This window comes from Pelodiscus sinensis, chromosome 7, assembly GCF_049634645.1.
Source record: "Pelodiscus sinensis isolate JC-2024 chromosome 7, ASM4963464v1, whole genome shotgun sequence".
In the NCBI taxonomy this organism is placed as follows: Eukaryota; Metazoa; Chordata; order Testudines; family Trionychidae; genus Pelodiscus; species Pelodiscus sinensis.
Window position 1 is genome coordinate 34,746,984 of NC_134717.1, and position 15,082 is coordinate 34,762,065.

The following is a 15,082-nucleotide window of genomic DNA, read 5'->3' on the forward strand; positions in this document are numbered from 1 at the left end:
CAGCAGGGTTTTAAAAATGGCGGCTCCCCGCTTATGCAAATGAAGCCCGGGAAATTCAAATCCCGGGCTTCATTTGCAAGTGCGGTATGCCTACATTACCCCGCTAGTTCGAACTAGCGGGGTAGTGTAGACATACCCAGACTGATTTATCTAGTAGGATACATTCCAGGAACCAATCGCAAGAGTAACCTAGTATATATCAACCGCTACAAGGGGAGACACAAGAGGGATTATAAAGAACTTTACTATAGCCAAGAAATGACTATAGAGTCAGAAGCAGGGACGAGTGCCTTGGGATTCCATCCTGGTGACTCTTCCTGTTCAATGGATATGTACAGCCACTGTGGGAGGAGACTGAGGCTATAGCTTAAAACAGTGGTCCCCAACGTGGTGCCCACAGGCGTCATCCGCCTGCCAGGCCATTTCTGTGTGCCCGCTGAGTGATTGGGGCCGGCCCCGGGTGCACGGCACATGGGTGGACTCGCCCCCAGGTGCGCGGTGCATGGGCTGTGCCGGCCCCGGGCATGCAACGTTTGGGCATCCCTGCCCCTGGGCACGCAGCACAGGAGCGGCGCTGATGTCGGGCATACAGCACATGGGCTGTTCTGGCCCCAGGCACGCGGCGTATGGGCAGCCCCACCCCTGGGCATGCGGCACAGGAGCGGCGCCAGCGCTGGCCCCGGGAGTGCGGCGTATGGGTGGCCTTGCCCCCGGACCTGGGCACAGCCCCACCCCCCCAGTGTCCAGCGTGGGAGTGGCCCCGCCCCCGGACGCCCATCAGCCCCAAAAGATTGGGGACCACTGGCTTAAAACCTTATGCACAGGCTATTCAGGTCTTTGTCCATTTTTCACTGACACCAGATGCTGTGGTTTCTTTGCATTCTTCATCTTTGACTGAGGTAGGGATAGGTGAGAGCAGAGTTTTCTGCATGTGAGACTTTCATACAGGACACTTTCCTGCTTAATGGCTCACCCAGGTCACTTTAATAAGTGATCTGTGGCTGCTAGGATGGTTCTTTTGTGATGGAGTTCCCTATTGTAATGTGCACTTCACAGTTCCGGAGACTGGAGATCCGAGAGCCAGAAGAGGGTAGCACTATGGCATTAACTGATTAACTGTGAATGGCACATGAATTTGGAGAAAAGATACATTTTACTGCCTCCTTTGGCTCACTGGGGCAGGGTCCCATGTTTCCCAGTGGCAGAATCACCATTAAATAAAAGTTTCTGAAGCTCAATCCAGGTAAAAGGGAAGAGCAATTACACAATTACTATCCTTTTGGGAAGATAGAGTAGAAATTACTATGCAGCCATGCCAACTATTTCTGCAAAGGCTCACAGGATGGTCAATGAAACAAAAGACAGGATTATGCAGCACTTTAAATACAGGCAGTCCCTGGGTTACATACAAGATAGGGACTGTAGGTTTGTTCTTAAGTTGAATCTGTATGTAAGTCGGAACTGGCGTCCAGATTCAGCCGCTGCTCAAACTGACCGCCAGTTCTGACTTACATACAGATTCAATTTAAGAACCCCAAGCTTCCCCAAGTCAGCTGCTGCTGAAACTGATCAGCAGCTGATTCCAGGAAGCCTGGGGCAGAGCAACTCTGCCTCGGGCTTCCTGTAGTCAGCGCTGGTCAGTTTCAGCAGCGGCTGACTTGGGGACACCTGGGGCAGAGCAGCTGGGGTGCTGCTGGGTTGCTCCAGTAGCACCGCTCCTCGGCGCTACTGGAGCACCCCAGCAGCACCCCAGCTGCTCTGCCCCAGGCGTCCTGATTCAGCCACTGCTGAAACTGACCAGCAGCAGCTGAATCAGGACCTGGGGCAGAGCAGCTGGGGTGCTGCCGGGTTGGTCCAGTAGTGCCCAGAAGGCGCTGCAGGACCAATTGGCAGCCCCAGCTGCTCTGCTCCAGGGTCCAAAACAAAAGCCTGGTCTTCTGGGGGGGGGGGGAACACTAGCCGCCCTCCCCCCCCCCAGCAGACCAGGGATACGGGAGCAGAGCCGCAGCGGCAGCGGGGTGCCGCGCCTCTGAGGCTTTGCCCTGGCAAAGCCTCAGAGGCGCGGGACCCCCCCGTGGCTGCGGCTTCTGTCCCGGTGCCTGTGGTCTGCTGGGGACGGTCCCCAGCAGACCACAGGCAGGGGACTGAAGCGGCAGCAGCGGCGGTTCCCCGCGCTTCTGAGACTTTGCTTTGGCAAAGCCTCAGAAGCGGGGGAACCCGCCCGCTGCTGCCGCTTCAGTTGCGGTGCCTGTGGTGTGCTGGGGACCTCCGCAGGCACCGCAACTGAAGCGGCAGCAGCAGGCGTGTTCCCCCGCTTCTGAGGCTTTGCCAAAGCAAAGTCTCAGAAGCACGGGGAACCGCAGCTGCTGCCGCTTCAGTCCCCTGCCTGTGGTCTGCTGGGGACCGTCCCCAGCAGACCACAGGCACCGCGACTGAAGCGGCAGCAGCGGCGGGTTCCCACGCTTCTGAGGCTTTGCTCTGGCAAAGCCTCAGAAGCGTGGGAACCCGCCCGGTGCCCCTGGTCTGCTGGAGACGGTCTCCAGCAGACCAGGGGCACCGGAGCAGCTTACGAACGGGGCTTTCTCGCCCCGGAGCTCGCAGGTAGCAATCCGCTACCTCGACCTCCGGGGCGAGAAAGCCCCGTTCGTAAGTGCGGATCCGACATAAGTCGGATCCGTGTAAGTCGGGGACTGCCTGTACTAACAAGATGGTTTATTAGGTGATGAGCTTTCGTGGGCCAGACCCACTTCCTCAGATCAAATTGTGGAAGAAAATTGGCATGACCATATATACCAAAGGGATACAATCAAAAAAAGTGAACACATATAAAAAGGACAAATCAAACTTTAGAGGGAGGATGGGGGGGAGGTTAATGTCTGTGAGCTAATGATATTAAAGGTGATAATTGGGGAAGCTATCTTTGTAATGGGTAAGATAATTAGTATCTTTGTTGAGGCCCAGTCGTAAAGTATCAAATTTAAGCATGAATGATGGTTAGTTACTGCTTATGGTCAGTGTTATCAGAGACTGCTGACAGAGCTAACACAATCAGTACACACATCTAACTGAGTCCAGGCAGAAATAAACTGTCAATATCCCATGGAAGTGCCATCTGTGTGCCACATACACATTTGTAGTTCATCTTGGGGACAGAGGTCATGGAAATCTGTGGAGTTACAATACAATTGCAGTTGCTGCCACACCACATTTTTAATAATTACCCAGAGAGGGAAGGTGGAGCCTACGGGGCAATACTGGCTCAAGCTGAGATGTCCCAACACGAGGCATTACGCTCAGTATGAGTCCAGTTAAATGTAATTTACACCATTACACTGTCAGCATGGTGTGAAGGATGCTTCTTGGAGTAAATGAGAACCCAACTTGTATAACTAATGCGTTAAAGGGGTCAACTTGTGTGGCAGGAAACAGGAGGAGTGGGTGAAAATCTTCAAGGGAGGTTCTGCTAGGAAAAGTGTTTAAAAATGCCAGAGATTTGATACAAACAATTCCATCTCCAAGGCGAAAAAAATGTCCTTCAGAAATATTGTTATGAACTACAAGGATAAGTGATTTCTGAAGGGGTTAATGTAATCAGAGAGGGGTGAGTCTATCAAAGGTAAGGAAATCACCTCGAAGTTGTTCCCTCAGTTTCGTGGCAGACTTAACAAGAAGCCCCATCTCGCACATCATTGAAGGCACATGGTTTGCTAAGGGGGCTTTAGAGATGCACAATTAAGATTAGCAAACCTTCTGCCAGATCACTGTATTTGTTCCAAAAGGCTTGGTGCAGAGAAAGGGTTAAATATAAGCTTTGAAGAATGTTATTTTGGTAATGACCATTTTTATAAGGTTTCAGATTGTCAAGCTTTTGCAATAACGTCATGCTTTCTGAGTCAGTGTTTATTAAATGTTTCTATACCGTAATATTCCCAGCTGGAGACAGGAGCCACTGCCATGCCACATTTAAATACTCCACTGCCAGATCCAAGTGCCAGAGAAGTTACATATCCACCATAAGACTAGAGAGAAATTACAGGCAAGTTAATACTGTGCAGTTAACTATCACTTTGTTCTCTGAGAATTCAAGTCACAAAACATTACAATCAAAGGAAACATTTGCTTTAATAACATTGGGGCAAAGCAGCTAGAGACTTTACCTTCACCAGCATGAACTGAGTCTGGCTGACTCTTTGTGAGGAACAAAAGGAAAGACAATTCTATCTAATCACTTCACCTCTTCTCTCCTGTCTGTGTTACTGCTTCATCTGGGACTGTGCCTTTGGACAAATCCCAATATTCCTCACTTACTGAATTACCTAGCCAAAAATGAAATTTTTCAGCCAAAAATTACTATAATGAATCAGCCTAATATGTGAGCTCATGGACAGCAAGCTATGGAAGGCTATGGGTGTTGGCTTTAAAGCAGACCACAGTACTCCAGGGAAAGGTCAGGCTTTAGTTAAATGCCTTAACAATATCCATGTGCTGCATGATTGCTTGGTAGAGCTGGTTGGAACAATTCTTTCCTAGCAGAAAATGTTGATAGAAATAGAAAAAAAATACTGTAGTCAAAATTTTCCATGGGAAAGTTAGACTTCTCAGCAAAAAAAATCCCAATCCAAACATTTCCATCAGAAAAGCAAAAAAATTCAGCTGCAAACCAAACATTTTGATTTGGAAATGCTGCTGCAGTACCTCATAGGAACCACATGCTCATGGCCATATGATCCTATCCGGCCAGACTACATCTCCCATAATGTACCAGTGCCTCTCTTCTTGCTGAGTCTCTATTGTGCATTCTGATGGTAGGGCATCAAAGCAGATATAGTCTAACTAAGGAAGCCAACCCACAGAATATTACCTCAAAATATTTTCAACATTTTTAAAAATAGATTTTTTTTTCTGGTTGTGTTTGTTTTTCCAAGAAAAAGTGGAAATTTTTCATGGAAGAACATATTTTCACCAAAATGTCAGTCAAAACCCTATTTCCCTTAAAAAACAATTTAGACTGAAAAATTTAAATAAGTTGTACTAACTAGAAAACCTGACTTACTTGAAATATATGGTTTTTTGGCCGTAAAGAGAAAACACTACCTTTGGCTATCCCTATATATAATTCTGATACGATTTCTTCAATATTTTTGGATTCTTTCTGCAAGGGTGAGGAAAATATTTTTGCAACTCATTAAAAAAAACTAACAATCAGAGGAAGAAAATAGAACGCTTTTAATTTATCAGGATGTTACTATGTGATTTGTTTTGCATTGTTTCTACCACATTAAGTGTTTAATCATGAGGTATTTAGCACCTTTCAGATCCAGGTGCTCTTATGGGAATTTTGAGGATGGGAAGGTAAATAATCATTGAGTATTATTTTTACTTCACTCAAGATTGGAAAAACGAGACCTTAATTTGGGCCAGGATCTGACCCCATATCATTCATATTCCATTTCATTCAGCCTCAAGTTTCATTCAGCCTCAAGGCTTCTAAAAACAGAATGATTCCAATCTCTGGATGTTAAAGACTAGAAAAGTCAGAAAGCTGAGTTATGCTTGGCATCCTATCATAGGGACATAGGAATGGCCATACTGGGTCAGACCAAAAGTCCATCTAGCTCAGTATCCTGTCTGCCGACATTGGCCAATATCAGATGCCCCAGAGGGAGGGATCACAATAGGTAATCCTCACATGATCCCTCCCCTGTCATCCACCTCCAGAGAAACAGAGGCTAGGGACACCATTCCTACCCATTCTGGATAATAGCCATATAAAACAGCTTGGAGTCTGATGCCTTAGTACTGACTACCTTTACTCATTGAACTGCAACACATAATTGAACACATGATGGTCAGTCCACATGATTTCATAGCTTTCTGTTCCAGAAACCCACCCGTGCTTCAGGATCAGCTGCCAAAATTGTTGGATGGAGTAAGGAATTCCTCAGCCTCCCTCCTGGGGATGATTCCTGGCCTGACTCTCAGTTCATATTTTGAGAGGAGGCAAGGGGAAGAATTAGCCTCGACTTCAGAAAGGTTCTATGCAAAGAGGTGGGGCTGGCATCTGAGAGCAATTGATTCTAAGTGTGCCACATTTGGTCTGCTTGGTAAGGAAGTGTGTGACTGAGGGTACCTCTAGATGGTGGGTGGGGGGTTGGGGATACTGGAGGTATCCTGGAAAAACTACGTTGTATCCAGGGAACACGTTTGCTCTTCCACTTTATTTTGCGGAAGAGTAGACGTGCTCTTTCGGAAGCCCTGTCTTCCTTGTTCCACAAGGAAGAAGGGATCTTCCAAAAGAGGAGGTTTTTCCAAATTTCAGAAAACCCTCTTCCGACAAAAGTGTCAGAAAAAGGTACGCAAACTGCGTACCTTTTTCCAAAAAAACATTGTAGTGTAGACATTGCCTGAGAGCATGAGTGCTTGCATGAATGACTTGTGAAGATAAAAGAGGATTTTCATTCTTTTTGGAGGAGGAGGTGGAGGAGGAGTGACAAAAGCCAGGAAAGGGGAGAAGGGGCTAACGAGGCTTGTTGAGAATCTGGCAAATGAGCATTCTCATCCTCTTTGTTCAAAATATAAAGGGAAGCTTAGAGATGAATGGGTTTAATCATATTGTGTGCCAAAATAAAGCAACTCTCCATACCCTTTTAAGTAGTATCCAATTTTAAATGACAGTGAGGGATAACTAGAAGCAACAAATAAAGCAATAGCAAAGAACTTTTGCAATCATTTTCCAGCTAACTTGAGGAGAATTTATCCATATCAGAAATCAGCATAGCAGGGTCATAAAATAAGGAACCAGATATAGAAAGATTATTGGGCTACTGTGAGCCTGAAAAAGTGAACAGCTTACAGCATAACTGCCAACACAAACAGACTATGAATAGGACTATTAGGCACAAAAGAGGATTGCATTTTCAACTCTACTGAAATATATTGGACCACTAGCACCTTTTGGATGTCCTGAGTGGGAAAATGACAGATTCCTGCCTAAAATATAAAGACTGACAGCTTATGCAATGGTTCCATTACCTGAAGAATACATCTAATGATGGATGATGACATATTAGACCAGTCAAATATAATCATTTTTATGGCTGCAGTGTTGTAGCTTTGTTGGTCCAAGAATACAGTATTAGAGAAATAAGGTAGAAGAGCTAATATCTTAGGGTATGTCTACACTACCTCGCTAGTTCGAACTAGCGGGGTAATGTAGGCATACCGCAATTGCAAATGAAGCCCAGGATTTGAATTTCCCTGGCTTCATTTGCATAAGCCGAGCACTGCCATTTTTAAATCCCGGCTGGTTTGAACCCCGTGCCGCGCGGCTACACGCGGCACAAACTAGGTAGTTCGAACTAGGAAGCCTAGTTCGAACTACCTAGTTCGTGCCGCGTGTAGCCGCGCGGCACGGGGTTCGAACCAGCCGGGATTTAAAAATGGCGGCGCCCGGCTTATGCAAATGAAGCCCGGGAAATTCAAATCCCGGGCTTCATTTGTAATTGCGGTATGCCTACATTACCCTCCTATTTCGAAATAGGAGGGTAGTGTAGACATACCCTTATTGGGCTAACTTTTGTTGATGAAAGAAATAACTTTTGAGCTTACAGAAGAGCTCTCTGAAAATGTGAACGCTCGTCTCATTTCACCAACAGAAAGTGATCCAATAAAAGGTATGACTTCCTGCATTTTGTCTCCATCAGTATATGAGAAATTTGTCATTTTATTTCTTTAAATAAAATGCATCTTGATTAAAAAATCAAATGTTTTCAGTTCAGGAACTTAAGGATTTGTCCCTTCCCCAAAATTCAGTATATATCAGAATTACCTATCATAAAAAGAGGTATAATTTACTCACTTTGGGTATGTCTACACTACAAAGTTAGTTCGAACTAACGGACGTTAGTTCGAACTAACTTTCCTATGCGCTACACTAGCGCTCCGCTAGTTCGAATTTGAATCGAACTAGCGGAGCGCTTAGTTCGAACTAGGTAAACCTCATTTTACGAGGACTAACGCCTAGTTCGAACTAGCTAGTTCGAACTAAGGGCTGTGTAGCCCTTTAGTTCGAACTAGTGGGAGGCTAGCCCTCCCCAGGTTTCCCTGGTGGCCACTCTGGCCAACACCAGGGAAACTCTATGCCCCCCTCCCGGCCCCGGACCCCTTAAAGGGGCACGGGCTGGCTACGGTGCCCGTGCCAGGTGCAAGCCTGCCAGCACCCAGCTAGCAGACCCTGCACCTGGCACGGCATAGAGCCACCCACCCGATGCCCCCCAGCCCACCCCCTCTTGCCGGGACCAGGCTGGCGGCTCCCGGGAGCTTGCCCTGGACCGCAAGAGGCGGGCACCTTCCTGGGCTAGTGCGGACATCGTGGACCTCGTCCACGATCTCCGCACTAGGCACAGGAAAGTGGCCGTCTAGGGCAGGAGAGCTGCCAGCCTGGCCACCCAGGACCAGGTGTGCATGAAAATCAAGGGGGTCCACTGAGACCCCCGACACTGAGCCCTCAGCTTACAATGGCCGTCCTGGGTCAGACCAAAGGTCCATCTAGCCCAGTAGCCTGTCTGCCCACAGCGGCCAACCCTAGGGACCCTGGAGGGGATGGACCGAAGACAATGACCAAGCCATTTGTCTCGTGCCATCCCTCTCCAGCCTTCCACAAACCTTGGGCAGGGACACCACTCCTACCCTCTGGCTAATAGGACTCCATGGACCCAACCTCCATGACTTGATCTCACTTCCCTTTCAACTCTGTTCTAGTTGTAGCCTTCACAGCCTCCTGCAGCAAGGAGTTCCACAGGTTAACTATTTGCTTTGTCAAGAACAACAACTTTCTCTTACTAGTTTCAAGCCTGCTACCCATTCCTTTCCTTTGGTGTCCTCTAGTCCTTCTTTATGGGAACTCAGGAAGAACTTTTCTGAATGCACCCTCTCCACCCAACCCCTGCTTTTAGAGACCTCTATCCTGTCCCCCCTCCGTCTCCTCTTTTCTAAGCTGAACAGTCCCAGTCTCTGTAGCCTCTCTTCATCTGGGACCTGTTCCCAACCCCTGATCATGTTAGTTGCCCTCCCCTCTCCCAGCCTTTCTCTTCCCCTCTCCCACCTCCTTTTCCCAGTCTCCCCCAGTTTTTTTCAATAAAGACAGAGTCAATGTTGGAAGAAACGTTATCTTTATTTTGTACATCAATAAGAAGGGGGGCTAGGGAAGGGCAAGTGGAAGGAGGTGAGGGAGGAATGGGGTACGAGCCCCGATGGGGAGGACTGGGCTGGCTCTGCGGGCTTCTGGGGGTGGAAGCTCTCCTGCAGCCCCCCAATTACTCCCTCTCCCCAGATGGCAGCCTGCGGCAAGTGCAGCCGGGCTGATGGCCGAGTGGTGTGATGTGCCCAGTGTGGGCACTCAGGGCACTCCAAGCCAGAACTTCTTTGCAAGCGGGGCACCCCTTAGAACTGTGTGTCCGGGGTGGGGGTCGGGACCCTTTAAGCGCAGCCCTCGGCTAGCCTGAGACAGTATCTCCATGCTCTAAGTCCTCCTTTTATGCCCTGCCGGCACTGCTTCCGGCCATCATTAAGCCCTGTTCAGAGTCCACTCAATGTGGACTTACTAGTTCGAACTAGCAAAACGCTAGTTCGAACTAGTTTTTAGTTCTAGATGCGTTAGTTCGAACTAGCTTAGTTCGAATTAACTAATTCGAACTAAGTTAGTTCGAACTAGCGCTGTAGTGTAGACGTACCCTTTTACTGTGCTGAATTGTATCTAGGTATTTTATATTGGTGCTTGAACACAGTAGCTAAAATATTAGATAATATAAACTTCATACAAAGCTGTTAGCAACTTCGTTCACATTTCATCTAATATCAGCCATTTTCATTTGCTACTGTTCAACTCAATCTGCACGTTATCTCCAGTAAGTAACATGGTTCTGGGTAAGCTTCTGATGAGACGGCAGGGCCAAGAGGGGGAAATTAAATAATGACGGACTGGAAGAATTCTGGCAGAAAGACAATCTGTTTAAAGAGCATGAAATTGTAGCCCTTTTTGAAAGATAAGAGAACAATGGGCATCTATAAACAGCAAAACATTGGAAAGAATCAATTAATTGGTAGCTAACATCCCAGTTTAGTCTGTTCTAGTTTACTGCAATCTCTTTAGTGTTGGGCCACTGCTTATTCTTTACTCTTAAGCACTACTTTCAATACCAGGCTCTTATCTTGAAGATTGAATGGTAAGCAGAGGAAAGATAATAATTATAACTGTTTCCTTCTCTTCTGTTAAAGCAAGATTCTGCTCCAGAAGTCTGATTCTCACCTAAGACACTACTCAATGTAAGTAAGGATGACCAATAGGAGATTGGTTTAAAGGGAGGTCTGAACCTTTAATGTTGAAGCATAATATAACAAGCAGCTATGTAAAACCCCCAGTGAGTCCCGGTTTCAACAGCCATAGAAATACAGTGAGAATAACTTTCCATGTGTATTTCACTGGTCCCAAGCCCAATCAGGAAAAGCAAAGAACAAAGGAGAAGTCAAATGAATCTAAAGAACCTTTTCCAAACCTCAAAAGGCTTGGGTTTGATTCAAGTTCAGGCTGATGGTCTGGCCTGATTCTTATCTCCTCCAAAGCAGTTTGCTCATCTCTGCTTGGAACCCCCTGGGCCTCAGAATGTGCAGTTCGGTAAAAGAACACATTGTAGTTTGGGAAAGAGGTTTGGATCACTTTATTTTCTCTGAAGTACAACTCCATGAACAATTGCAAGGCCAGAGAAAAATCAGGAAGTACAGGAATTCAGGATGATGCCAAAGTCAATGGTTCACACTTGTTGAATTTTGATGTGAGTAACATATTCAAACAAACCCCATTATTAACAGTGAATCCAACAGAATCTTCTGAATTTTGCCTGGTTTCAATCTAAAACCATATGTACATCTGAAAGCTACCCAAAATTCAGCTCATGCCTTCCTGAAAATCAGCATAGGCATCTCAAAGGATTTTAATTTTTACTATGAAAAAAGTTTAGAGAAGTATCTTTAGAGCAAACAAGGAAGAAGTTTAGAAAACACTGACTGCAGTAAGATTAAGAAAGATAAATATAGAAATACTCAAAACAGGAAGTACTTACCCAGCCCCAAATTGCTATTCTTTTTTCATCAACAAAACCCATGTCTATAAATTTTCTGTTTAAATGAAAAATCACAATTATGCAGCTGTTCTTATCATCCGATAGGATTATTTACATTACATTCAGTTAATAAAAGAGAGTTTAAGCTTCCTTCACTCTTTCCAGACAGACTAGGGTACCATCAGCACAGAAAGCATATCAGATTTCTACGAAGGACCAAGTAACAGCTTCATGGATTATAAGATCCAATGGGACCATTATGGTCCTCTGTCTGACCAACTGAAACAATGAAACACCTTTTCATTTACTTTTTACTCCTAACATTTAAACACAAATTTATTTTCATCTATATAGAGAGACCGTGGCAGAATTGAAAGCAATTCATAGGCGCCCAGTGGGAGTACTGATCACAGTGTGGAAGAGCATCTAAAGAAGATAGTCTCAGAAATCATGGATACAAACTTTGGCCTTCATTCCTGTGTCCTCAGTTTACATCTATATTTAAAAGGAACTAATAAATTGCATGCCAGTAAATATATCTTCAGACCTTCCATTTACTCCCCTTCTCCCATTGTTCCATTCACTCTTTTCTTAATGCCTCTACTGAAGGAAATGAAGAGTCCCCAATATGGATTTTCATTTTTAGCAGTTATCAGCCAAGTAGTGCTCCGAACACCTTGAACTGCATCTACTAATCTGTCTCCTAGACCACTGCTTCAATATTGCTTAACATGTGGCAGGGATTCTATTGGTACTCACTTTGCTGCAGAGATTTGGTCCTCAACTTCATAGACTCCGAGTTTTCGATATACTGCATGCAGCATCTTGTCACCTTGAAAAGCTGTTCCTCTGCCATCCACAAGAGCAACAATAATTTCCTCTCTGCTTGCAAGATAGGTTATCCAGCTAATCCCAAACGTGTGCTTTACATTCTGACTGCAAGGTCCTCCATACCTGAAAGAAATATTCGCAGAATCTATGGCTGTGTCTAGACTGCATCCCTTTTCCGTAAAAGGGATGCAAATTAGACACATCGCAATTGCAAATGAAGTGGGGATTTAAATATCCCCCGCTTCATTTGCATAAAAATGGCTGCTGCTTTTTTCCGGCTAGGAGCTTTGCCGGAAAAAAGCGCCAGTCTAGATGCGGATTCTTCGGAAAATAAAGCCTTTTCCGAAAAATCCCTTATTCCTTATTTTATTCCTCTTAAAGGCTTTATTTTCTGAAAATTCCGTGTCTAGATTGGCGCTTTTTTCCGGCAAAGCTCCGAGCCAGAAAAAAGCGGCAGTCATTTTTATGCAAATGAAGCAGGGGGGATTTAAATTCCCACTTCATTTGCAATTGTGATGTGTCTAATTTGCATCCCTTTTATGGAAAAGGGATGCAGTCTAGACACAGCCTCAGAGTTAGATTTGGATGATCTTAAACAAAACATATACTGAAGACAGGACATGAATAATGGAATAACTAAGGCTCAGACTTCAGGTCTTATTTAATACTAGCCAATTAACCCATCATAAGACGGGATTTTCAGGTTTCTCCTCCACGTCAGTCTTCTCTCCTGAGCCTCCGGTCTCTCTCTCTCTCTCTCTCTCTCTCTCTCTCTCCCCTCCTCCTCCTCCTGCCTCCCTCCCTCTCTCTCTCTCAGCTCTCCTCCGCCTCCTGCCTCTGTCTGTCTCTCTCTTTCTCTTCTCCTCCCCCTCCTGCCTCTCACTTGGGGGACCATGGAGCCCAAACGGCCCGTGCTGCATGAGGAGCGTGAAGCCCAAACAGTCACTTGCACCGCATGCTCCCACGTGGTGGCCTGGCTGAGTGGCGCAGAAGTCAGCTGAGCTCCATGGCGGGAGGTGAAGGGGGGCAGGGTGGTGATGTTCACAGCTAGGGGGCGGGGCCTAGAGCCGCTGTCACGCTGCACGTCACCACCCCGCCCACTTTCACCGCCCACCGTACCACTCGGCTGACTTCTGCGCCACTCAGCCGGGCCACTGTGGGGGAGCAAGTGGCGGAAGCGGCTGTTTGGGCCCCGCACTCCCCATGCAGCACAGGCTGCCCAGAGGGAACAGCCAGCATTTCAGCAACAGCGCCGCCCAGAGGGAACAGCCAGCATTTCAGCAACAGCACCCCCCAGAGGAAACAGCCAGCATTTCAGCAACAGCGCCCCTCAGAGGGAACAGCCAGCATTTCGGCGTTACAGACTCTCAGACACTGGGCTACTATATATATGATAAAAGAAACTTCTTGAGTGCATTCTGTTGGGTAGCCTATCAGAACCTTAGTTCTGGAAAGGGGACATTTCTGGAGGTGACTTTAGTGATACAGCCGTCCAGTGCTTTTTTTTGTTTAAAAACAAAAAAAAAGGTACTGGTACTCCAGGGGAAAAGTTGTTGAGCTCTGACTGGAGGTGCTGGTACTGCGTACCGGGCAGTACCATCAAAAAGAAAGCACTGCAGCCGTCTCATATTTTCCTCTCAAATATTCTCATATAAGGCAAAACAGGCTCATGATATTCAGTAGGCAGCCCACAACTGTGCCCTCCCTTCTTCCCAGACCCCCCACCTTCAGCCCCGCTTCTGCACCCTATCTCCCTCCCTCAGCAATAGGAAGGGCTTAACTCCTTATACACTTAATTGAAAACTGGGGATAATCTAGTCCACAACGTTAACATTTTTTTCTTAGCCACTTCCAATAGACTCATGTCATACTTTCCAAAGTTAACCACAGTGAAACCCATAATGTGCTGTCTCAGGCAGTCTCATGGTATAAGGAAGTAGTAATGGAACTAATTATTCCAAGTGATATTCTACAAATTCCTACTCTCCTTATGAAGGACTAATCTTAGTCTCATTGAAATCAACAATAAAGCTTTCAGGATTTTATATAAAAAATATAGCCTAAAACCAAAGAACTGGTATCTTTGCATTTTATATATACCTATGCACTTATCCTGCACTACATGTGACATATCAGAACTAATTCCCTTTCTGATAAAGCAGACTCTGTAAAAAAATTAAAGAAAATCTTACATACACTTGAATAAGCAGAGGATACTTCTTGGATCTATCAAACTGTGGAGGTAGAAGCATCTTGTACCACAAGGCTAAAAAAGGATATATTACAAAATTACAATGTTTAAGATTATTCTTCTATGTATGAGCCATTATTTGTTGGAATAGCATAGGAAAATGAATAAGCGATGAAACACTGGATTCATGAATTGTGACTCATGATTTGATTTAAGTCTTGAAATTTCTTATTTGACTGTTTTAAAACAACTTTGAAGAAATAAAGTGTTGGAGTGTTTGGGGTTTTGTTTTTAATTAAGCTGCATAAAATAATATTATGATTTAATTTCTGCAGGCATTTAGAAAAAATGAAATTGGAATGACAAATACTATCTCGGGGCATGTCTACACAGCAGGGCTAAAGCCGAAATAGCCGAAATAAGCTATGCAACTTCAGCTAGATCAATAGCATAGCTTAAGTCGAAATAGCTTAATTTGGCTTTTGGCACTGTCTACACAGCAGGAATTCCTAGGAAGAGCACTCTTCCTTCCCTTACTCCTCGTAAAATGAGGGTTACAGGAGTCGGAGTAAGAAGTTTCCAGCTCGACATTATTGAGACATTATGTTGAAATAACTGCTTGTAGTGTAGACGCGGACTGTGTTATTTCAGAATAACATTAGTTATTCCAAAATAATGCTGCTGTACCCTCAGTGGTGAGCTATATGAGTACAGGATACATTCTATACATCAATTCATTACTATATTATAAAACTATGTTGTAAAATCACTAATGATAATACCTTCAAATTTCAGACTATGCCCTCAAGTCATTATAATGCATGCATACCAGTTTATATATTACCTTTTTCTGACTGCCACAATGATTTTTATATTTCTCCCTCTTGTGAGAGAAAAATTAATTAATTTACAAATATTAATGAATGAAGTCTCTTAATAGTCA

General features: G+C 45.3%; 1 protein-coding gene across 1 annotated transcript in view; it reads right to left on the reverse strand.

Annotated features, from left to right (window-relative positions):
* Positions 1-15,082, reverse strand: part of FAP (fibroblast activation protein alpha) — a 61,356-nt gene that overhangs the window by 4,931 nt on the left and 41,343 nt on the right. The window contains exons 19-22 of the mRNA XM_006114846.4: positions 14,145-14,214; positions 11,877-12,071; positions 11,118-11,172; positions 3,920-4,019 (exon numbers count right to left, since the gene is read on the reverse strand). Coding sequence (XP_006114908.2) covers positions 3,920-4,019; positions 11,118-11,172; positions 11,877-12,071; positions 14,145-14,214 — 420 coding nt within the window. The remainder of the gene's footprint in view (positions 1-3,919; positions 4,020-11,117; positions 11,173-11,876; positions 12,072-14,144; positions 14,215-15,082) is intronic.